The sequence below is a fragment of the Stenella coeruleoalba genome, assembly GCF_951394435.1.
Source record: "Stenella coeruleoalba genome assembly, chromosome: 20".
Classification (NCBI taxonomy): Eukaryota; Metazoa; Chordata; class Mammalia; order Artiodactyla; family Delphinidae; genus Stenella; species Stenella coeruleoalba.
Genome location: NC_137166.1, coordinates 15,777,078 through 15,799,527, shown reverse-complemented (window position 1 = coordinate 15,799,527; position 22,450 = coordinate 15,777,078). Strand labels below are relative to the sequence as shown.

At 48.9% G+C, this 22,450-nt stretch overlaps 1 protein-coding gene across 14 annotated transcripts in view; it reads left to right on the top strand.

Annotated features, from left to right (window-relative positions):
• The window catches only part of ZFHX3 (zinc finger homeobox 3), a gene marked incomplete at its 3' end in the record, with an annotated part of 1,354,624 nt that overhangs the window by 1,282,433 nt on the left and 49,741 nt on the right, over positions 1-22,450 (top strand). For all 14 annotated transcript variants that reach the window (XR_013825252.1, XM_079907054.1, XM_079907056.1 and 11 more), the window contains one exon: positions 18,144-18,251. Coding sequence is in view for 13 of the 14 variants with exons in the window: in XM_079907054.1 (XP_079763180.1) it covers positions 18,144-18,251 (108 nt within the window). The remainder of the gene's footprint in view (positions 1-18,143; positions 18,252-22,450) is intronic.

Genomic DNA, 22,450 nt, shown 5'->3' with positions numbered 1-22,450 from the left:
CAGGGACAGCCCCCCTCAGTGGCTCACACGCACTGCCCTGAGCCCCTGGAGGGTGGGCCGTGGCCTCCTCTGGGAACCGTGAACAAGCGGTGAAGTAACTAACATCCCCCCCACCCTGCCCCAGCCCCCTGCCTCCGTGTTTCACCGGGAAGAAACATTTTGCTAGAGGAAAGAAAGAAAGGAGAAACAGATGATTTGAAGCCGTGCCTCTTTCCTTCCCCCTGGTTTTCTGAAATGACATCAGTGGGTTGTTTGCCAAGCATAACCTGGCAGCCTGGCGGCTCTGCCTGACTGCCTGAGATTTCTGGGGACCGTGCGGCTCGCCAGCTCCAGCCGTGGCAGCGTGCCAAGGTGACGTTCAGTGACTAAGCAGAAACGAGGGAGAGGGAGAGAGGGAGGAAGAAGGTATGTGCGGTTGGGGAGCTGGGGGAGAGAGTGGTCCCGGGGCCGGGTGTGGCGTGGGGAGACGTGGAGGCATGTCCGGGTCATCCGAGGAAGAGGGCGGGCGTCGGGGACGCATTGGCGGGCCAGGGAGTGTCCCTGTGGCACCGGGTGGGGGCAGGGAAGCGGGGGGTGCAGGGCAGCAGCCACAGATTCAGCCTGGGTGGTGGCCAAAGGGGTCTGACCTGGGAGGGAACCAAATAAGCCCACGCGAAGGTGACAGCCCCGAGGGCCTGGAGCTGCTGGGAAGGCTTAGAGGAGCTTTTATCAGCATCAGGCCCAATACTCCTCAGCGGAGTTTCCTTTGCATTGTTAGGTATTGACCCTCAGAGACCCCTTGTGGGTTCCCTAATTGAAAATTAATACTAGATCAATGCCATGGGCAATTTGCATATTGATCATAAACAACTTTGAAGGCACCAAGTGTGCGCGGCAGATCAATAGGGCTCCTGAACAGGCTGCAGAGGGAGCACCTCCTAGTACAATGCACTCCGAGAAAGGTTAATGATTTGGGAAGTTCCTAACCGCTCAGCGCAGGGAACGGCCCCCGTACCGCACGGCGTCAGCGAGAGCAGTTAGTGTGGGGCCCGAACCGCCCCCCGCAGCCACCCGTCCCCAGCAGAGGGGAGGACGGCTGAGCTGCTGTGAGACAAGGGCTGGCCCTGAGTGTTTTTATAGTTGCCTTTTTTGGTGGTGGATGAAGTCTTGGGGCAGTTTATTCTGGGAAGTGTGCTGTGAAAGGCCGCGGCCAAGTTAAGGCTCCAGTAATTATTCTGGCCCCTTCCCCAAAACACAGTTCTCCCGGTGGCTTGAATGGAGTGAAATGAGGACAGGGCAGCAGCTCCCTTTACTCAGCCTCGTCCTCAGGCTTCCCGTCACTGGAATCCCGAGCTCGTGTTCGCTTTAAGCTGTGATGGGTTTGGCCCCGTTTTGCATCCTGTTCCATTCACCTCCCAGTTTCTGGCTTTGGGCTCCTGGCCCATCACTCACCCTCCCCTGCTGTGTGCCTTCGTGTCCTGCTCTGGCATCAGGTCTTGCCTTTCTGGTCCATTCCCAGGTGCTCCCGTGGATCCCCAGCAGGCCTGGAAGGTGCTCCTTCAGGTGGCCCCCTTCACCTGCCCCCTGTTCGCTTCTTTTGTTTTCCTCCCTTTCTCCCTCTGGCCCAGATCGGCTCCTCTTGTCTCCTGGCCATAGAAGCAGTGTGTGGACCAGCTACCCTGTAGTTGCTCTGGATTCCCCCATTCATGTTTACAACAAAGCTCAGAACACTTGAGGACCTGACCACTGATTCTGCCTTCATGCTCCCGGGGTACCTTGAGATGGCTGGTCTGAGGATCGGGGCCAAAGGCAGCCTGAAGAGACAGGTGATGCCCGACTACCTGGCTGCAGCCCCGACAGTGGAGGGTGGTGGTGCCGGTGGCGGTCGCTAGGGGGAGACACCTCTTAGGTAGTGGTGAGTAGAGCGGACTTTTTTCCTCAACAGCACAGCTCCCACCCGCACCCCGCCCCCACCCAAATTCATCTTGTCCTAAGAAGAGCTACTGTTGTAATAGCAGCCCTGTCAAGGTCACGTCGCTTTAGATGGTTATTAAGTTTGCAAAGTGTGTTGAAATTCATTGGTGTGAAAGGGCAATACGGTTTCAGAGAAGGGACATGCAGAATGGTTGGTGGATAAATTTCTAGGTTGGAGCTGCAGCCCTTCTGCACCTTGAGTCCTTCACCCCGTCCTGGCGCTGTCCCTTCACCTTCACAGAGAAGTGCTTTGGACCATGGTGGTCTGGTGGGTACTCCTGGTGTATGGCTGTCTAGCCTGTCCACGTGCTGCGGCATCAAAGGATGGTCCATGTTCCCTCTCTCCTCTTGGCGTTTCGTCACCTCAAGGTCAGCTCCTCCCCACCCGCCAGTAAAGGGAAAGGCTCAAGGAGATTTTATCTGTCTCTGCATTTATATATTACTTGTCCTCATACTTAGAGAAATATGGTAGCCTTTCCCCTGGGAAGCGCTCCCAGGGCAACTGTGCAAGCTGTGTAGGTTGTCCCCACGTGCACAGCACCCTGCTCTGCTGAAGGGGTTGAGCGAGGACCCAGGCCACCCCAGATCTGACCTAACAAACAGGGCGGCAAGTCCGGGGCTATATCTGCCCAGAGGGAGGGGTGAGGAAGGGGAGCCCTTGTTCCGATTTTCACACAAGTACCTACATGTTAGCAGTGCCTCTGGCCCAAGGATGGCTGATAAGGCCTGCAGGAACTTGCCCCCAAGGCCCAGCTGAGCTCATCTCTGAGCCCCTCCCCGCTCCCTGCTTGCTATTCTTCCGGCAGCCCAGCCCGCCTCCCTCCTTGGGCCATTGCGGTAGCTAGCTGTTCCTCTTAGCCTGGAAGGCCTCTTGTGCTCACATCCTCACTTCTTTCAGGTCTGGGTTTGAGTGTCTCCCTCTCTGAACTTCCTCTATGAAATAACCCCTGGGATTCCTTTTGTCCCCTGTCCCGGCTTCCTTATCATTTTGTCCCTGCTCCCTCATCAGCGTCTCATAATATGTCCACTTGTCTAGCTGCTTTTTGTCTATCCTGCCCCCCGCCTTCTTCCTACCCCTGCTCCTGGAGAGCAGGGACTCTTCCTGTCCTGTTCACAGCTGTATTCAGTGCCCAGAATAGGTGCTCCATGGATGTGCGATGGGCGGGCGAGTGCACGGATGGCACAAGCAGAAGCGTAGCTTCTCCAGGGGAGCCCACAATGGCAGCTCTCAAGGGAGCCAGTTAAGAGCACGGGCCTTGGCACCAGCTCTGTGGCCTTTGCCAGTACTTTAACCTCTCTGAGCCTCAGTTTCCTCATCTGTGAAATGAGGGTAATAATAGTATCTGCTTCAGTTGAGTGATGACTGTGCTACTACCATTATGATTATCATTAGGTAATAATGACTTAAGCAAATGGAGGCTTTCAAGGTGCCTGTTGTTGCTTCTCACGATAAGGTTCTTTGCAGTGAAGGATTTTACCCAGGCAGGAGAAGAGGAAGGTAGCCGGCATTTTTGTGCCTATCAGTCCCACTTTGCTAGTCCCTTCCTTCGTCTCTTTCCAATCAGGGCACTTGTGATTATGTCAAAGAAAATGTCATGCAGGCCAAAAGCTCCTGGGGCAGGATGGGGGTGACCTGACGTGGAATGTGGGAGCACATGGAGGTGGGGGTGGGGTGGAGAGTCGGGGGAGGCTGGAGAGCCCCTGTCAGCTCGATTCTGGGCCAGGTGTGGCTGCAGCCCCGCCAGCCCAGCGGGCAGGTGCCGGGCCATCCCCGTGCATGTGATTACTTCATTACGGGTAGCCTTTCATTGGCTTGGCCGCGCTGTGCTGATGAACTGAGACTGGGGACAAGAGCACCTAATTGCGGGAAATAGATTCCCATCACAGGCCTGGCTGCAGCCAGAAGTGAGTGTCCACGTGTGTGTGTGTGTGTGTGCGCGCACGCGTGCGTGTGCGTGTGTGTGTGTGTATGCGGGTGGGTGGCCAGGTGTTCATGTTCTTCCCTGGGTGCACCTCCCCTGCCTTCCTTCCCTTCCAGAGCCTCCTGGGCACTGGCTGCAGGCCCAGTGAGCAGCATCCTTCCAGACCTGCCTCTGTTTCCCCTGCTTGGAGCCTCTTGCATTCCGCAGCGCAGTCTTTTCATCACCCTGAGGGACAGGAACCTGCTGGGGGCTGGGGGTGGCGCACCTGTTCACACACCTGTTCTTTCTCTTGTTCAATCCATCTCCTTTCGTCTGTTTGTTCACCTTCAGTCCTGTCTGCGCCCTCTGCTTAGATCTCCATGAAGACGGAGAGGGGGGAGCTCTGGTGCTGCCCTTCTTAATTGAAATCGCATTTCATTCATCTGGGAAATGAGGCAGAGGAGGGGGTGGAGCCATTTTCCACCGGCAGCTGATTCTACACGAGGCCAGGCTTGAAGATACCAGCTCCAGGAATACATAGCACGATCTTAAGAAAGAATTTAGGAAGCAAAGCCATTTGCATAAAACTAAACTGAAAACCACATAACCAGCCACATGGTTTTAACCACCACACACACACGTGCAAAAAGTCCTACTGTAGTGCATTTTCTCAGTACCAGGAAATTAGTGGCTCAGGTCACCAGAGCGTCTGAAGCTGGTCATTACTAATCAGTTGTTTACAGCGAAGAGATTTTTTCTTCTCCTCCAGTGTTTTCTGGGCCTGAAAAGACATTTCCTGGAATCCTGACTGAAGTCAGTGTGTGCAGTGGGCTGGTGATTCGCATAATGGCTGGCCTGGGGTGGCAGGTTGCCTCAGTTACAAAGAAGCACGGGTGGCGTGAAGGCAGAGCAGAGAGAAATGGAGAGCCCTCACTTGACACCCTCTGACCTCGGCCAGTGGAGCTGAATGCTGGAGAGCTGGGACTGAAATTGCAGTCACTTTAGATTATTTGGAGTGAGGAGAGGCAGGGAGAAAAGGGTCTGTTGACTACAGGAAGCTGAATTCTTCCTCTGCTGAAAAGCTTATTAATGGAAGGGGAAAAAGCAATTACTTGGCTTTTGCTAGTTCTCTGTGGCAGGGATTCAGGACTGCAGCAGCCCCTTGGACCTCACCCTGGATCCAGAGTATCTCTAATGGGCACCACCCCAAGCCATTTGGGGGCAGTACTTCTGGGATTCCCCCTCTTCCAGAAAGAGTGTGGAGGCAGGGGGTGGAGAGAGAGAGGGAGAGCATGAGAGGGAGAGGGAGAGAGGCAGGCTTGTCCTGTCTTTAACGTGATGGTTTTCCTTTGGGTACCACGTTGCCGGTGGCAGGAAGTTAACAGGGTGCTGTTTGCTTAGAAGCATGCATATCTGTGTTCTTAGGGGCTGATTTTTGGTTCATTTTGGTTTGGGTGAGGCCATTTTTACCCATGCTGTGCCTTTTGTCTCAAAATACAAAGCAAAACTAGAAGTTGCTTTGAACAACTATGGTACCACTATTAGAATCCATTTGCCTCAATATCACAGCTTTCATTGAGGAAGATTCCTGAGGAGCCCGCGTCCAGGGAGCAGGGTGCCAGGCCTCACCTTTCAGTGCTTCTCTGCCTGCGTGAGTGTCACCATGACCACTTGTTCCCTCCATGGCTGGTGCCCCTCGGCCGCCTTTGGAGACCCTCCTTTGGGCTATCTCACTGTGTGGCCTTGGAGCCCTTCCCTTCTTTAGGCCCTGGTCTCCTAGTTTGTAGAATTGAGGTGCTTCAGCTCCGCCAAATCTCTCAAAATAAAGGCAGATCCCTCTGATGACCGGGTTGCTGCAAACAGCCGTTATTTCTCTTTCCCAAATCTGTTTTACTCGTGTTCGTGCTTTTATGCCTTCTCCTTGTCTGGACTGCCCTACCTATTTTATATTTCATATATTTACATTTATATCATTTAGAATTTCTAAAGCACACATTTTTGATTTCACTCCCTTAAATTGTATCAAGCTAGATTTTATACAGCTCGATTTTTTAGTCCATTGATCCATTTTTGTCTCCATTCTTCAACTTCTTTTTCTTTAAGGCCCAGTTTCTGTCATTTCGTTTCTCCTAGAACAATTCCTGTCCAACCTGTCACCAAAGTGTTGTAGTAGTTGAGTCAGTTCATAGACTAACTCTTTTCAAAAATTGAATTTTTTCTGCCATAATATGTATTTAAGATACCCTCTTACCCAGGGTTTTTTCTTTTTTGTTTGGAAAGTACCTCATTGGTTACTGTCTAAATCCTCCTCTTTATTCCGCCTCCTCTTCCTCCTTTTTTTTTTTTTAAATTTATTTATTTTTGGCTGTGTTGGATCTTCGTTGCTGCGCACGGGCTTTCTCTAGTTGCGGCGAGTGGGGCGACTCTTTGTTGCGGTGCGCGGGCTTCTCACTGCGGTGGCTTCTCTTGTTGCGGAGCACCGGCTCTAGGCGCACGGGCTTCAGCGTTGTGGCACGTGGGCTCAGTAGTTGTGGCTCGTGGGCTCTAGAGCGCAGGCTCAGTAGTTGTGGCACATGGGCTTAGTTGTTACACGGGCTGAGGGCTTCTTCCTGGACCAGGGCTCGAACCCGTGTCCCCTACATTGGCAGGCGGATTCTTAACCACTGCACCACCAGGGAAGCCCTCTTCCTCCTTTTTATGTTTAAAGATGTTGCTCCGTAAGTGAGGAATCATTCACTTTTTCTTGCTAATCATTGGACGATCTAATCTTTAATATTGCGTTGCATTTTAGCTACTTTTCATTCACACCTTTGGCTTATTTGACTGCTTTTCTTGCTGTAAATAGTGGCCTTACAAAATGAAGCAAAAAATTTTGCTTGGTGAGGGTTCCTTTTCCTTATTTGCTCTACTTAGGGTCCATATTCACTTAGAAAAAATTGTCCACTTTTGAAAGTTTGAGGAGGATTCTAACTTAAGGATTTCCCTGTGAGAGGTTTCTGGTACTTTCCTCAGTTGCACTGTGCACACAGAAGAACTTAAACCTCCAAAGTTGTTTCTTTAAAATGTAAACGTGGGCTACAAACTTGTATATCTCCCTTATTCCTGCCTGTCCGAAGAACCAACTCTTTGTCACAGAATCGCGCTTTCTGCCCAGGTCCTTGATGACTTTCTCATTTCATGACAACATTTTGTTTCTCTTTGGTTTCATGTTTTAGTTGTTGACAAATGTTCCCACCATTAGAGAGAATGGGTGTGAGTCTAGAATTTAAGTTCTTTGTTTGCCTTGACTGTGACTGTGGTTTTTTTGCTTTTTTTTTGCCTCGAGATCTATTGCAGGATAAACTTGGGGGTGTGTAATGCATGCTTTGCTTTTCAAAGGATACCAGGCTGTTCTTAGATCTAAGAAACACCTTATGGGAGGAAAAGCTGAATAGATGCTTACAGGGTCTTAAGGCCGAGACTAAAATACAGTCAGTAGCTCTGGCAGATTTGAGGATGGGCTGCTGTAGCTGAAATCGCTGTGAGAGGGCAGGTGTGGTGGCGGGGAGAGGTGGCATCATTTTGTTAAACCGTAGAAAAGGACCATTTCATTGTACAGGATCCAGATTTTTAAAATACAGTCTTTATATTCAACCATGGGCATAACTTTGGAAGTTTCTAAAAAGGAGGAAGAAGATCCAAGAATTTTCTTTCTCCCTTTGGGCACAAAAGAGCTATATAAGGTGCATGTTAAAAATGACCACAGTTTAGCAATTCCATCTGCTTTTTCTACCATTAATGTAGGAAAGCTCTTGAACACAAGCCTTTGGATTTTCTCTTTACCTCAGCTTCCTGCTTCACTTTCTCTGTGGTTTCCTAGGAAGTGTCAACTAAAACATGTTGCTTCTGCTGCCCGCGTTTGGGGACTTGATGGTTTTGGGCACTGGCCCAGTTTTTGACTCTCCACGTGAAGGTGCATCCTTCAGTGTCTTGGGTGTGACCGTAAATGCTCGAGTCAGAGGCAGGTTCTTTGCCGCTTGTACCAGGTGGTGAACATGAACACGTGGTAGTCACCTGAGGACTCCCCAGCGTGCTTGGAGGTGTAATACTGTTCTGGGCCACCACCAGGTTCACGTGTGTTTCTAGCGCTGCATTCTGGGATGTGTGAGGCTGTTAACGTTTGCGGTGACCTTTATGTAGCTTGGGTCTGGCCAAGGGAGGGCAGGGTTAGCCAGTGCTTTTCTGGGTACAGCATTGCCTGAAGTCAGCCTGATGTCTGTTTCCCAGATTTGGTTTGGAAAGTGGAAGCCTTTGTTTGCGCTTTGTTTTTATGAATCAGCTGGTTTTACCAGCTGTGCATATAAGTGGCCTGTGATCATGCAGAATGAAGCTCACTGACAGCCAGCCCCTCACGCTGCGGCCCGTGGATGGGAGTCGACTAATATTTCTGCATGCATCCTGTGCTCCACAGGGCAAAGCTCTTTTCTTAATAGGCTAGAGACCCTTTGGACGGTGTGGCCATCAGTGAGGCCACAGAGGGGCTAGAAACTCGAGTCCCTCATTTGTGTGTCATGTGACTCAAACCCCTGGTGTCATGATTTTATCTTTCTCTGTTGAGTGCTAATCATTTGGCGAAATGTTTACCTGCTACAGAATGTTTACCTGTTTCTCTTTCAGTTTGCTTTTTTGCACGTCCTGTCCCCAAATATTCCATCTTTCCCCTCGGTGCTGTCATATCGTGTCTCCCCCGCATTGTGACACCTCGGGTCTGCACGGCCACCCCCTACCCCCCTCCTTGCTATCATTCCCGTATAGATTGCGTCCATCAGCATTGGCGTTCCCGTTACCAGAGCCCTCCCACAAGGTTTCACTTATACCCATTAGGTTCTAATCACCGTCATCGAATATCACTTCTGGTACATCCTGTTCATTTCCCATACACCTTCATTTGTATATAGATGCTTAAGTACACTTATAGGCCTGCCTTGACTTTTTTTTTTCCATCTATGTATTTCCAACATTTTCCAAGTAAAAATAAATAAATTAGGGAACACATCATAGATTTTGTTTTGTTTTGTCTTGCATTAAGCATAAGGTCTCTCTCTGACAAGCCCAGTCAGTTTTGACTCAGAAGGTGATACCAGCCTTCTTTAATGGAAACTGTTAAATTTTTTAATTTACACTTTTTCTATCACTCATGTGTGTTTGTCTCTCTTGTCTTCTCCCCGCTAACCGTGGAAGCCTGGCAGTGTTTATTTCAAACCGGGTGTTACTGAAAGATGGATGCTTGTAGGGACTGCTCAGTCCTCACACCTGGAATGTTAAAAAGCTTTCAGGCAGATCTGTTGGGTTGAAAAACGTCCCTTTCTGTAGAGGAGGGGGGAAGCGGTACCCCACCAGAGAGGCTTCCCTTTGTCACCCCCATGTGGTCATGACCCCGCAGTTCTGACCGTACATCCAGACACCTTAGATGATGCGTTCAAATCCACAAAGCGGTTTATTCTGATGAGCAAACTTAAGAGGCCATTCTTCCTCCATCAAGACCCTCCTTCTGCTTGCCCTGGCTTTTTCACCTTTGCCCATCAAATATTCTGCCGTTAAGACGTCACCATTTACTCTCTGCCGTCTTCCATTCTCTCTCAGTAGCACACTGAGTTAGAATCAGTACTTTTCTCCATGACTTTGTTTTTAACGGATGAGGGAGTGGGGAACCACCCTTCTTGGTTTCAAGGACCTTCTATTTTGCTCGCCTCTTCTTTCCAGAACATTCCAGTTTGCTGTGAGGTTAAACTGTGCAAAATACTGTTTGAAAGAAAGGAGAAAAAGAGAAAAGGACTTGTCAAAATGCATTTGTTAGATCACGTTTTAAATGAAGTACAATTGAAGGTAGTTTTTGTCCAAAGAAAGGAAAAACCCCTGCAAATCCGCTGAGCTCCCAGAGAGCGCACCTCCTTTGTCGTCGCCCTGACATTGAAGTGTAATTTTTCATGGTTATTTGGACTGGAAAATGGGGGGGAAGGGGAGAGATGGGCCTGCGATTATTTCCCATAAATGACAACACAATCACATCACGCTCTGCTACAAACATGCTCGGGGAATTTGCCTTTTTTACATTTCATGTGTGGAAGTAGCAGCAGCAGTCACGGCTTTGTAGAAATCCAAGGGAATTAATCCCCGCTGAACCCAGTGTTCTTCAGATTCTTGGGACATAGCTGGATTTCTGGTTTAGTGTGGATTCTGAAACCATTTCAGGGCTTGGGTTTGTATTTTACAAACTGGAACTCCCATCTTTCAGTTATTTTAAAAAAAAAAAAAAAAAAATCTTCCTGGGAATAGCCACCAGGCGAGTCAGCGACATATTTCGTTCCGTTGTGCTTTGTCACCGCACATTGGCTTTCATCCTTTCTGCACTTCTGCAGGGGGCAACCCAGGTGCTTTTGCTGAGAACACAGATAAATGGAACCGTTTGCAATACCGGCTCTAGGTGTTTCCTCCCTTTTTCTCCTCTCGTGACCCCACCCACCCCCTTAATTCTAGCGCGGTTTTGACAAGCTGTTCAAATGACCCAGTGGCTTTGCCCGGAAGAGGAGAAACGGCACACAGGAGGACAGCTCAGAGCGGGGCGGTTTTCTCCGGGAGGCCCAGGCGGGCTGTGGACCCGCAGAGCGCTCTCTGGTGCCCACGCTCACGGCAGAGGTGAGCTGAGCGGCAGGCAGATGCAGAGGCTCTCCCAGGCGTGCCTCCTGGTCCGCTCTTTCTCCGGCAGGGCTGCGCACACCGGCTGCAGCTTCCCAGGCCCCCTCAGGCTGCACAAGCCCCATTTTTCTTGTTTCTATCAACAGTGGCAAGATCTTCAAATATACAAAAGCATAAATGTTCTCTATTCTCCAATTAGTCATTTTAATAATACCCGGCCTTGCCTTCAGAGTGTTGATTCTTTTAGCCTGGCGCCAAAGCCAGGGGCAGTGGGGTGGGGGCGGGAGGGAGGGGCAGGGCGGGCGCGAGGGGCCGCTTCCCGCGCCCCCCCCCCCCACTTTCCTGGCTTTGCCCCGTGTGCCTGCAGAGCCTTCGCCCCGGCCCCGTGCCAGCGAGGCTGGCGGGCCTCCACCGCCTCGCACGCTCTGTCCAGAAACTCCAGGCATGGCGGCCCCGGGTGTATTCGGTAAATGAACACCTAGTGGCGAGAAGAATTCTTGTGGTAAAATGATCACTGAAGGGATCCACGTGAGAAAGGAACACATCAGTGGAGGGTGGGAGTGGGTCTGATCTTTTCCAAGTCCCCTGTTCCTCTCCCGCTCACACCCTCTTGCCTCTCGGAGGACTGAAATTCTTTATACATGACATCTTCAAGAGGGCAGTTATGTTTCAAACAACCGGTTAGCACTTTGGTCACATTTAAAAAAAAAAAAAAACAAACAGACATCCCCTGGGGTGAGGAGATCCCTGTGGGGCTACCAGGCTAACCCCTGACCGTTCACTCCAGCTGGTGGGGAAGAGTCCCCAGCAAGATGGCCTGGCCTGGTGGAGAGCTTAGGCGGGTGAGGAAGTGGGAAACGCCGGAGACAAGGGCGACCTGGAGGGGGAGACCCACCTCTGCCTGTCCCGTGCTCTGTGCCCCAGACCTGTGGGAGGGTTTGGAGAGGCCGGGCAGGCGGGAGTGCAGGAGGTCAGAGTGCCTGTCATCCACCTGGAGAGCATATTTTTCACCGAATGCCTTGGACTCTGTTAGTGCACTGGAGTTCTCATGTCTGCTGGGGAAGAAATGGCATCTTATCCTGAGAAGGTAGGAAAATATTACACTTCTGATGCACAAAGCAGCGCCCCAGCCTTGGAGCCCCTGCCTGCCCCACCTTCCTGCCCTCATCCTTCACCCCTGCAAGGATTCCTGCCGGGACTGTGAGAGTTGTATCTCATAGTGTTCCGCTCACCAGTGTTGACTCGGATCCTGGGCCCTTCATGTTGTGATTTGACTATTTCTTCAATTAATCTATACCCTGTTAAGATGTAGGAAGCGGAATGGGCAGTGTTTCCCAGCAATTAAAAATAATATTCAGAGGATTACCCATAAAGGACTCCCAGGGAGGCGTATAAGTTCCCTATTTTATGTGCATGGTGAGAACGTGCGGTCACCTCCACCAGGATGCTAAGTCTAAGGACTGGTGTGTTAAAAGGACAGTTTGCATTTGTGGTCGGCAAAAAGTACCTTGATTTAAGGGAGAATTTCTGGGGCTGTGGTAGTGTCACTCAGAAAACCTAATGGCTCGAAGCTACGTCTCACGCAGTTTCCAGCCACGTCATCGGGGCTGGAAAGACAACGTGGAGCAAAACCGCGGCATTAACATGTGAGAAAGTGTGTTTGAGAGTGTTGCGGGGTAGATTATTGCGTCCTGAGTCTGGGAGTCACTGTGTGTTTGCGGTATAGCCCAGAGCACATGGAGTGTCACCTACTGATAGGACCTGCAGTCACCATTCAGTGAGACCGCACTTGCCAAAGTGTCACGAGGGAGACCAGCACAGTTAGCGGCCCACCCCTGTGGGTGTGGCCACAAGCGCATTCACCTCTCCCTCTGCGGCCTGGAGAGGGAAGGAGAACTAGGGTGACGAGCTGGGGGCAGCAGAGCCGTCTCTCTGTCACCATGGCAGATCACATCCTGTTACAAGTTACTCTTGTAGCAGAATTCTAATGCACTGGATCTTATTCAAAATAAGTGATCTAGACCTTAGCTGTCATCTTTCATATTGTAGGATTTGATTTGACCTCTATTTGCAAAGTAAAGCGTACATACTTTGTAGAAGTACGTCCAGCCATTAGAGGTTTCCTATGGATAACAAGAGGCCAAGAGGGTTGGACAAGCTGGACTGTTCGGCCTTCGTTCTCCAGTTGTTACGGTCAGCACTGCAAGAGGACAGCCGATGTAGGCCAAGGTGTCCTACAGTGAGTCTCTAGTTACAGGAACAAGGAAACAAGACACGGTCGTGGAATCCCTCCGCCACCACCATGGAGGCTCCTGAAAAGTAGCCGCCACCCTCCGTGTCCCTGCTGGTCAGAGTGTGCCGGGCCTTTCCCGCCCACTTCGCGGTTGTCCTTGGTTAATTAGGTTGAAAATGGGGAAAGGAAGGGCTTTAACCCTATCTTCAAAGTAAGCAGATTGGTTATTTTGTTTTTCAAAGAAGAAGTCCGATACACAATTAAAACTTGTTTCTGGTAAACCTCATTCCAGGAAAGATGAGCTTTTAACAAAAGGCTTTTGACAGCTGCAGGCTATTTCATTTTTTTTAATGCCGAATGAAAAATCAATACATTTTTCTGGGTTATACATATTCAGAACAGGCCTGATATTTCCATTATAATGGAAAGTGGGTGTCTGTGCACATCTCGCCTGTCAGAGCTGCACTGCCGCATTTTCCAAGCCACTGCTAAATATTTCAAACCTGATTTGATTGTGGTTCATGACAGCTAATGTTTCTCAGCTCTTGAGCCTGCCGACAGGCAAACGCACTTTAGCTTACCGCCCCCCGCCCTCAAACATTGCTCCCCGCAAAGAAAAGGGAAAGAACAATTTCATTCTTCAGGGATCCCAGACTGGCGTATTATTTAAGTAACGCGGTCGCCTGAGCCCTGGGTACGGACACCCTGGTTCTTAGGAGAATTTCCAAATTTCTGCCCTCGAAGCCCAGTGGGGGGCTTTGCCAGGTGTGGGGGAAGGTTTAACTTAGTCCACATTATCCCGTTAAGAGTTAGGAACAGTTAGGACTAATCTCAGTCATTGATGGACTCCCCTTCCTTCACGTCTATAAGTGACTTGTAAAGTACGCCCAGCGAACACGGACCTCAGTCCTAGTTATTTGGTGAACAGTATCCTTTTTTAGCAACTGGCGCGTTTTTTTCTGGGTGACGCACTCGGAGTGTGCGCGGTGGTGGCGGGTGCTGACTTTGCACTGATGCCACCTCTGTTTTCGCTTCTGCCTCGTGCTCCTTCCACAGACCAATTTCCAGGTTGTTCATAAAATCATTGCAAATCCCCATGGGGTTGCCAGTTGGCACACACACCTCCTTCCGGAGCCGACGTCACCACAAATTGGGAAGTCATGCAGTCACCTTCACCAACGTGCTAAGTGTAAGGTATGTTAAGAGAACAGTTTGCGTTTGGGGTAAGCAAAACCACCTTGACTGAAGGGAAATTTTCTGGAGCTGTGGTATCATCACCCCCAAAACCTAAGCTGTCCTAGGAACCCTTCCCTTTTAGAATTGTATTATCTGCTGAAATTCTTACACCTGAGGGCTCTGCCCTTAACCAGGAGACATGAGCGAGTGCTAGTGAGCGCTGTATGGGAGAAGCAGTTGTAAAAAAAGAGGTGGTGATGGAAATAGATTTTTTAAAGGCCTTCAGCCGGTCTTTTACATGGAAGTTGAAGGCAGAAGGGACACCAGACTTCACAATTATTCAAGATGTGCTTCTATTTCCCTAACCCTTTTCCATGAAAATAAAGCCCAACAGGAGGGGTGCCCGAGTTTGAGGGCTCCTGTGGGGTGTAGCCACGAAGCAGGAGTCTGCGGTGGGGGTGGTGTGAGGCGCCTCATCTGGAGTGTCCTGAAGAACAGACCTTCGGCCGGAGAGGTGCGGGCTCTGCTGCTTCCTGCTAGAACCGGCCGGGCGTGGGGAGCAGAGATGACCTCCTCACCCCAGCCCTGGCTGCGCCCCTGAGAACGCATTCCTGGTGTGTTCCGGTTGGGTTCTGAAATAGTGTTCAATTCTTTGGGGAGAAGAGGGTTTTGATTTTTTTTTTTTTTTTTTTTTTTTGGCCTTAAAAATGGCACAGTGGCTGTTGTCTGTCTTGGGGAAGGGAAGTAACTTTGTCTTCTGAGGGAAAAACAGGATCTTCCAGATAAAACCGGATTGTCGTCCATCAGGTCTTCACTTGTTCCCACCATCTGTCAGTAGCTGATATTATAGGGGAAAAAAACCCCCAGACTTCTGTAATGACCCCAGCCAGTTGCCACTGACTTCACGGGGGGAGAAAATGCATTCTGTGGTCCCCTCTGCTCTGTGCTCTGTGAGCGCGTGGGTATCAAATCTACATTCCTAAAGGGGACGTGGGCCACCTAACCAGCCGCGGGAGCTCAGAGTGTTTCAGAGCTGGACGCCATCCTGCCCCTGGTTCCCACGTGTTCTGGCGTGGGGAGACTCAGGCCCTGCCCGTGGGTGCCCAAGGCCCTGGTCTTAGTGAGGTTACAGGAGGCTTTGGGGACCAATAAAACATACCCCACCTACAGAGCACTGTGGGCCCAAGCTGTCCAGACGAATTCATAGTTTATATCTCTGTTTTTGAATCGTATCTCTACCTTTATTGGTATTCAGAGCTCACAGTTTTCTGGTTACTGTCAGCCTGGGCTTTCATCCATTTTAAAGAGCTATTTTTTTCCTCTTGCTGTTGATGATGATGGTATCAAGACAGATGGTGTAACTGCTTATGAATGTCCTATTTTATTTCCCCGGGACCAGACAGTTCACTTGAAGACGTGTATTATTTCCACATGCTCAGGTTAGGCGGCCCAGACGGTGTCTGCCTCCTGCAGCTAGCTGCCCTTCCAGGCCTCGCCATGCAGAGGGCGACACCTGTAGGTCACGTGTGGAACTGCAGGGGAGCACCTGCTTGGCTGAAGGGGACCTGGTTTTCTAGCTGGGGGCGAGGACACTGATCTGCTTGTGAAGGAAGCTGGCTTGTCCAGGAGTTTCTCGATCATTTCTTCTTCCACCAGGCATGTAACAGCTTTTTGGTGTTTAATATATCAGCAATGATAATATTAAATCTAAAAACTTAAAGAGGACTTTATTTTTAAATCTTTAAGAAAAAAAGGAGAAAAAGAGAGAAGCAAAAGAAGCTCCGGAGTCAGCCTCTATCCTCTGCCCTCTCACTGGAGCTCAGCTGCCTTCACTTTTCTGCTTATAGCAGGGCAGGGAGGGAAGAAAGCAAAGACCCAACTAGGCTCATAGAACGAGGGCTCTGGGAATAGTCACAAAGGGCCATGCGGTTTCCTTGCTCATTGCGTGAATCATATGCTCATTCTTCAGTCTCTGTCTCTGGATAGATTTGTTCAGGAAGGTTCAGAGAACTGAGGTCAGTGCCAGAATGACCATGAGTTCTTAACTCTCTGCTTGGGTGGCTGCAGCCCACATAATACGTAGGAGAGAGGCACTGGCCTTGGAGCTAGCCTCCCAGTGGGTAAGTTTTTTCCGTCCTCTGCAGAGCAGCGCCCTCAGACACTGTTCATCACATCAGGGTGTTCCCTATCTTGTAGGTGTCAGACTCTCCATCTAGGGTGATAATGTGTGTGTGTCCTGGAGAGGAGGACACACTCTCTTTGTATAGTCACATTTGATTAATGTATGGATACATACAGATATTTTGTATCATAGGATATATTGGGGCAGTTGAGTATGTCTTAAGAGACCTAGCTACTTTGGGTAGACTCAATTTGATATTGATTGACTGAATGCTGGTATAACCTTTCAAAGATGGATTTTGTAATTACAGTGTTGAATAGTTTTATCCAAAGCCTAAAAATGTGCATTGAACATCCTGCCTGGACATAATTAAGACGGTACATATAGCGTATTGTGTAACTTGCTTATTATAGCTCAACTAACCCTTCGTATATATATTTTTCCTCCACTAAAGGATGTACCGTGTTAATATGGTGCTGTATATCTGACTGACTTCAAACCAGGTTGCCTGATTCTTCTCTGTTTGAACTAGGGGTGGGGAGACTTGATGTTAACTTGACTGTGCAGTGAGACAGAAAGGCAACAGAAATTATTTGTGGAAGCCTCTTAGTTGGAGAGGAAAATAAGCAGTATTTCCTCTCACCCATGTTCCCCATGACTGCCTCATACATCCCCTCTTGGTGGTAATGAAGACATGTTCCTTAATCCCTAGTTCCGTTTTCCAGCTCTTGGTCTTCCAGTGTCTTTTTTGGGAAGAGTTAGGAAAATCTGGGTCTACATAGACTTTCTTCCTCAAGTGTTTTATATACCCTCTGAGGTCAATTTACTTTGAACTCTTTTTACTTCCTTTGTGAGATGAAATTTAGAAATTTTCTGGAGCGTCGGAGGGTATTACACCTTGAAATGTTGAAAAGTAGAGTTGGGGCTAGAGGGACCTAGGGTGATGTTGGAATAATTCCAAGTTCATGGACCTAGATTGGACCGTCACCTCTGGTCCCGTGGATCTGGTCTAGCGCTGGCCTCGGGTGACAGACGTGGGTGGCTGGTTTCAGTGTCTCTACACTCAGGAAGTTGTGCTCTTCAAAGTCTCCTAATAATTTAATCATCAGCCCACCTTGGTTTGCCTGCCTTATTCATTCATTTAGCCCATTCTTAATGAACGTTTTAGATAATGATCCAGAGGGCCAGGAGATCAAGGGAGAAATGTCTCACTTCCTTTCCCTCAGCATCCAGAGAATCTTATCCTCTTCATTCCCACTCCGGCAAGCAAGTGGCATTTTACGTCGTGAGTAACCTAATGTTGGAAATGACCATTCTTCTCCCTTCACTAAAGCACTGTGTGTTGAGCTGGAGAGAATTTCCTTGGTTCGTTTTAAGCCAGTGGTGGGTAAAGAATGGAATGACTTCAAAGGGAGGTGTATGATTCTGATATAAACTTTTTTCCCTTTCTCTACAAATCTAGCTTCTCGCCACTGATGCCTGGCGTGCCCACAGATGTTTGTTTTCTAGACCTCTTCACATTGATGAAATCGTATCGCTGATACCCTGTGACTCTTCAGAATATGAATGACTGTAAAAATCTCCCGCCACGGTCTGGCAGGTGCACAGGCACCGAGAGGCCTTATGAGGGGTCAAAGATTGGGTCTAGTCTAGTTCAATGGCAGTTCGCAGTGTGGTAGGAGCTAGGCAAGAAGCAAACCTGTGCTCCTTCTTTGCGTTTGCAAGTGGAAAAGACTTGCATGCGATTTCAGGTAATCAGATGGAGTTATTTCCTCAACAGGATTGGCTTTTCAATGAGAAAAGCTCAAATGGGGCATTCAGAACCCATCTGGAAATACCTGGTTTCTGCACATCTAGAGCAAGTTGTGGTCTCACGCCGAGTGGGGAAGGAAAGCCCCCGCCGCTTACCCAGACCTCGCATGTCCGTAGTGCGGTCGGCCTCTCAGGGGCCACTGGGAGGGGAGGCGGGACACTCATTGGCTGCCTGTGTTTTGTGGTTGGTACTTCTTTGCAGTAGGAGGCGAGAGTCCTTCATCTCCTGTCTACTTTTAATCCTTGACATTTTGTTTTTCTTCTCTTTCAGAAGAAGCCATTGAAGATGTTGAAGGGCCCGGTGAAGCGGCTGCTGATCCCGAGGAGCTTGCTAAAGACCAGGAGAGTGGAGGCGAGAAGGACCAGAGCAAGTGGACAGGTAGGCTGTGTGGCTGCCCTCCAGCCCCCGGCGTTTCTCCCCTGGCGGAGTGAGGCCAACAGGTCAGGGGGCCGCAGCATCCTTAATCCACCCAGAACAGCTGGGCTGCTTCTGTGTCGGTGGGAGATGGACTTCATTTTCGCTTTTTTTCATTAGTCACCTTCCTTCTCCTATTATGTTATATTAAGGAATTTTTAAAGTTGTTTGAAATGGCCCCCAAACCAGCTTGTTTATCGAGCGAGCATCCAGGTGTTTGGCCCTGTCCTAGGGGCTGCTGGTGTTGCGGTCACGTTTCTTTAGCACCTCCTCCCCGCTGTTGTTTTGCCCTTGATGTGATTCTTCCTCCATGGAAGGTCCAGGGCCCTGTCCCACCTGCTCCCAAGCCCCACGGAGGGGTTTGCTGTGTGGAACTGGATCAGTGTCACCCCTGAATCTCTAAGGAGTCAGCAGTGCAGGGTGGGCTTCATCCTGCATTTGGGGGCCTGGGCAGCTCTGCGTGTTCATGGTGTCCTACCTTGGCCTCAAAGGGGAGGCAGGCGGCACAGCCAGGCAGGAGGATGTCTTACCAAAAGCAGGAGAAATTGAAGAAGTCAGGAAAGGAAGTGCTATTTCTGGAAAAGCTGGTGTTGAGAGAAGGGGCGAATGACCTTCTCGCAAGATGATAGGATTTCTGTATCAAGGGAAAGAATTGCTGAGACTGAGAAGAAAAGCTTAGGTCCTTTTTGAGGAGGAGCAAAGTCTTTTTTTTCATAACATCTTTATTGGAGAATAATTGCTTTACGATGTTGTGTTAGTTTCTGCTGTATAACAAAGTGAATCAGCTATACATACACATATATCCCCATATCCCCTCCCTCTTGCGGCTCCCTCCCACCCTCCCTATCCCACCCCTCTAGGTGGTCACAAAGCACCGAGCTGATCTCCCTGTGCTATGCGGCTGCTTCCCACTAGCTGTCTGTTTTACGTTTGGTAGTGTATATATGTCAGTGCTAGCAAGGCCATTTCTGAGAAGACTTATTGGGACAGAGAAGTCTCCCAGAAACCACCACTATAATTAGAGGAAATGATATGACAAGCAACAGAAATTATTTTATTTGGTCAACCGAATTCTTACTGCCTTCCATTATTAATATTGTAATACTTTGTTGTTGTTGTTTTTTGAGGAAATATTTACCTTCTGGAGTCCATACTGGTTGGGCCTTTGTTACTTTTCGAGGCATGACTGTTCTTAAATCATGTTCACTGTTGGCCTTTACTATTTAAACAAGATACAGAATCTTGGAGAGAGGCCAGGGGAGAGCAATGAAAATGACTGAAGGCTGAGAAATGCTGCCTCTGAGAAGACGCTGAAAGAAATTGGGGCTGTTCAGCCTAGAAAAGAGAAATTTGAGTGTAACAGCTTCTAAGTATTGGTAGGGATCCGGCCCTGCAGGTGATGTGTCGCTGTCCTGCATTTCCTGGGCATCCTGGTGGCTGAGTGACTGACGGGCACACTGGACGAATTTTACCATCTGTGCTGCTCATGGCCCCTTTTTGAACTGGGCTCTGTGGTGTCCAGAGGCCTTGGGCTTGAGCTAATACTGAGGGCCATGGTGAGCTAGCTCCCTAGGAAGATCTGGAAGGTGGGACCAGTGAGTAGGGGATGGAGGTCCACGCTCGAAGGCCGTTCAGTGTGTGGGGAGGATTGTCCTGTGTTGCTTCGCATGGATCAGGATCCCAGACTTTGCTGTAATATTAAGATGGCGAGATCTAAACAGACTTTGCAGGCAGCAATGTTTAATACACATCTGCCTGGAGGAAGTGAGCTGGGGAAGAGGATTTCACAGACACGGTTTGAAGACTGAGTCACCTTCCAGACCAATCCGTCCTTTGTTTTCACAATTTGGGTGCCTGGTTTCTTTTTCTTTTCTTTTCTTTTCTTTTATTTATTTATTTTTTGGCTGCTTTGGGTCTTCGTTGCTGCATGCGGGCTTTCTCTAGTTGTGGCGAGCGGGGTCTGCACTTCGTTGTGGTGCGCGGGCTTCTCATTGCAGTGGCTTTTCTTGTTGCGGAGCACGGGCTCTAGGCATGCGGGCTTCAGTCGTTGTGGCACACGGGTTCAGTAGTTGTGACACACGGGCTTAGCTGCTCCGTGGCATGTGGGATCTTCCCGGACCAGGGCTCGAACCCGTGTTCCCTGCACTGGCAGGCGGATTCTTAACCACTGTGCCACCAGGGAAGCCCACGGGTGCCTGGTTTCTAATCCTGCCTCTGCTATGTACTAGCTCTGTGACCTCAGTGCAGGTACCTTTCCGTGCCTCAGTCTTCTCCCGTGAGATGGGAATTAAGAACAGCCCCCACTTCCATGGCATTGCTGTGAGGGTTATTTGAATATGGGAAGCTTGGAACAGTGCCTGGCATATAGTAACTCTGTATCAGGAGGGATTTTTTGGGTTTGTTTTCAGTTTAGTTAAATAAAATGAGGAAACCTAGTGGCAGTTTCTCTTCGGGTCCTCCCATTTGAATGTAAAGCTGTTGCCAGGCAGTGTCTTTGAGACGCTGAGGGGACCGACACAGAAGGATTTCATGGGATTGTGCAGGTGGCACGTGGCGCGTGTTTCCTGCATTCTGTGTGCTGAGGACACGGAGGGAACAACAAGAAGTAGCACCGTCTGCGGAGCTCTTACTGTGTGCCAGGCTCTGTGCCGGGCACTTTGTATGTGTTACTCTAATCCTTACACCAGGTTACAGCACGCTTTGTTGGGGGTGGTTCAATTAAATCTCATTCAAAGTGTTTATGATTCAGTGGGAATGTGTCCTCACAGCACTGGCAGACATGCCGGGCAGTCAGGAGACTACATGAAGACTTAAAATGAGCACCCCCAAAATCCAGTGTCTTTAATAAGGCTCCACTTTCTCATTCAGTCATTCAGGGAACATACTTAATCTTTATCTGTACGAGAGAGAGCGGGGGAATGAATAACTCAGAGATGCATCTTGCCAGTTGCACAGTAGTAAAGGGCGAGGGGAAAATTCTTCCCTGACTTCTGCAAGCGATCCTCTTTTGACCTGAAGCATAATTTTGTCTGTATTGTTTGAGTGTGTAATGACAGCCTTTATTAAGGTACTTGGGCCGATTTGATCTTGGAATCGATTTAGGTGCCAGCAACCTCTCCTGAGCTTTCTTTGGGATCCTTAGTATTTTATAAAAACTGTCTGCGTTGGTTCCATTCACTCCCTAAATTGAGCTGTTCCTATCTGATTAAATGTGTTGGGGAGTGCTTCCTCCCGGCAAATAAATAAATAGTGATTTCACAATTTGACCTGTTGATTAGTGGCTGCTCAGGATGCAGGTTAATAATATTTCAAATGGACCTGGATAACTGGCATTTTCTCAGCTATTGATTATGGACTTTGGGGTTTGCTGCAGGAATGGATAAGCTTTACTAAAATATTTTGTGTTATTTATTTTTACATTAGAATGGGATTCCTGGTTTCCATTTATTTATTTATTTATTTAATTACTTATTCATTCACTCATTCCTAACATTTATTTTATTCTTTTTTAAAACATCTTTATTGGAGTATAATTGCTTTACAATGGTGTGTTAGTTCCTGCTGTATAACAAAGTGAATCAGCTATATGCATACATATATCCCATATCCCCTCCCTCTTTCATCTCCCTCCCACCTTCCCTATCTCACCCCTCTAGGTGGTCACAAAGCACCGAGCTGATCTCCCTGTGCTATGCGGCTGCTTCCCACTAGCTATCTGTTTTACATTTGGTAATGTATATATGTCAATGCTACTCTCTCACTTCCTCCCAGCTTACCCTTCCCCCTCCCCGTGTCCTCAAGTCCATTCTGCACATCTGCATCTTTATTCCTGTCCTGCCCCTCGGTTCATCAGAACCATTTTTTTTTTAGATTCCATATATATGTGTTAGCATACGGTATTTGTTCTTCTCTTTGTGACTTCCTTCACTCTGTATGGCAGACTCTAGGTCCATCCACCTCACTACAAATAACTCAATTTCATTTCTTTTTATGGCTGAGTGATATTCCATTGTATATATGTGCCACATCTTCTTTATCCATTCATCTGTCGATGGAAACTTAGGTTGCTTCCATGTCCTGGCTATTGTAAATAGAGCTGCAGTGAACATTGTGGTATATGACTCTTTTTGAATTATGGTTTTCTCAGGGTATGTGCCCAGTAG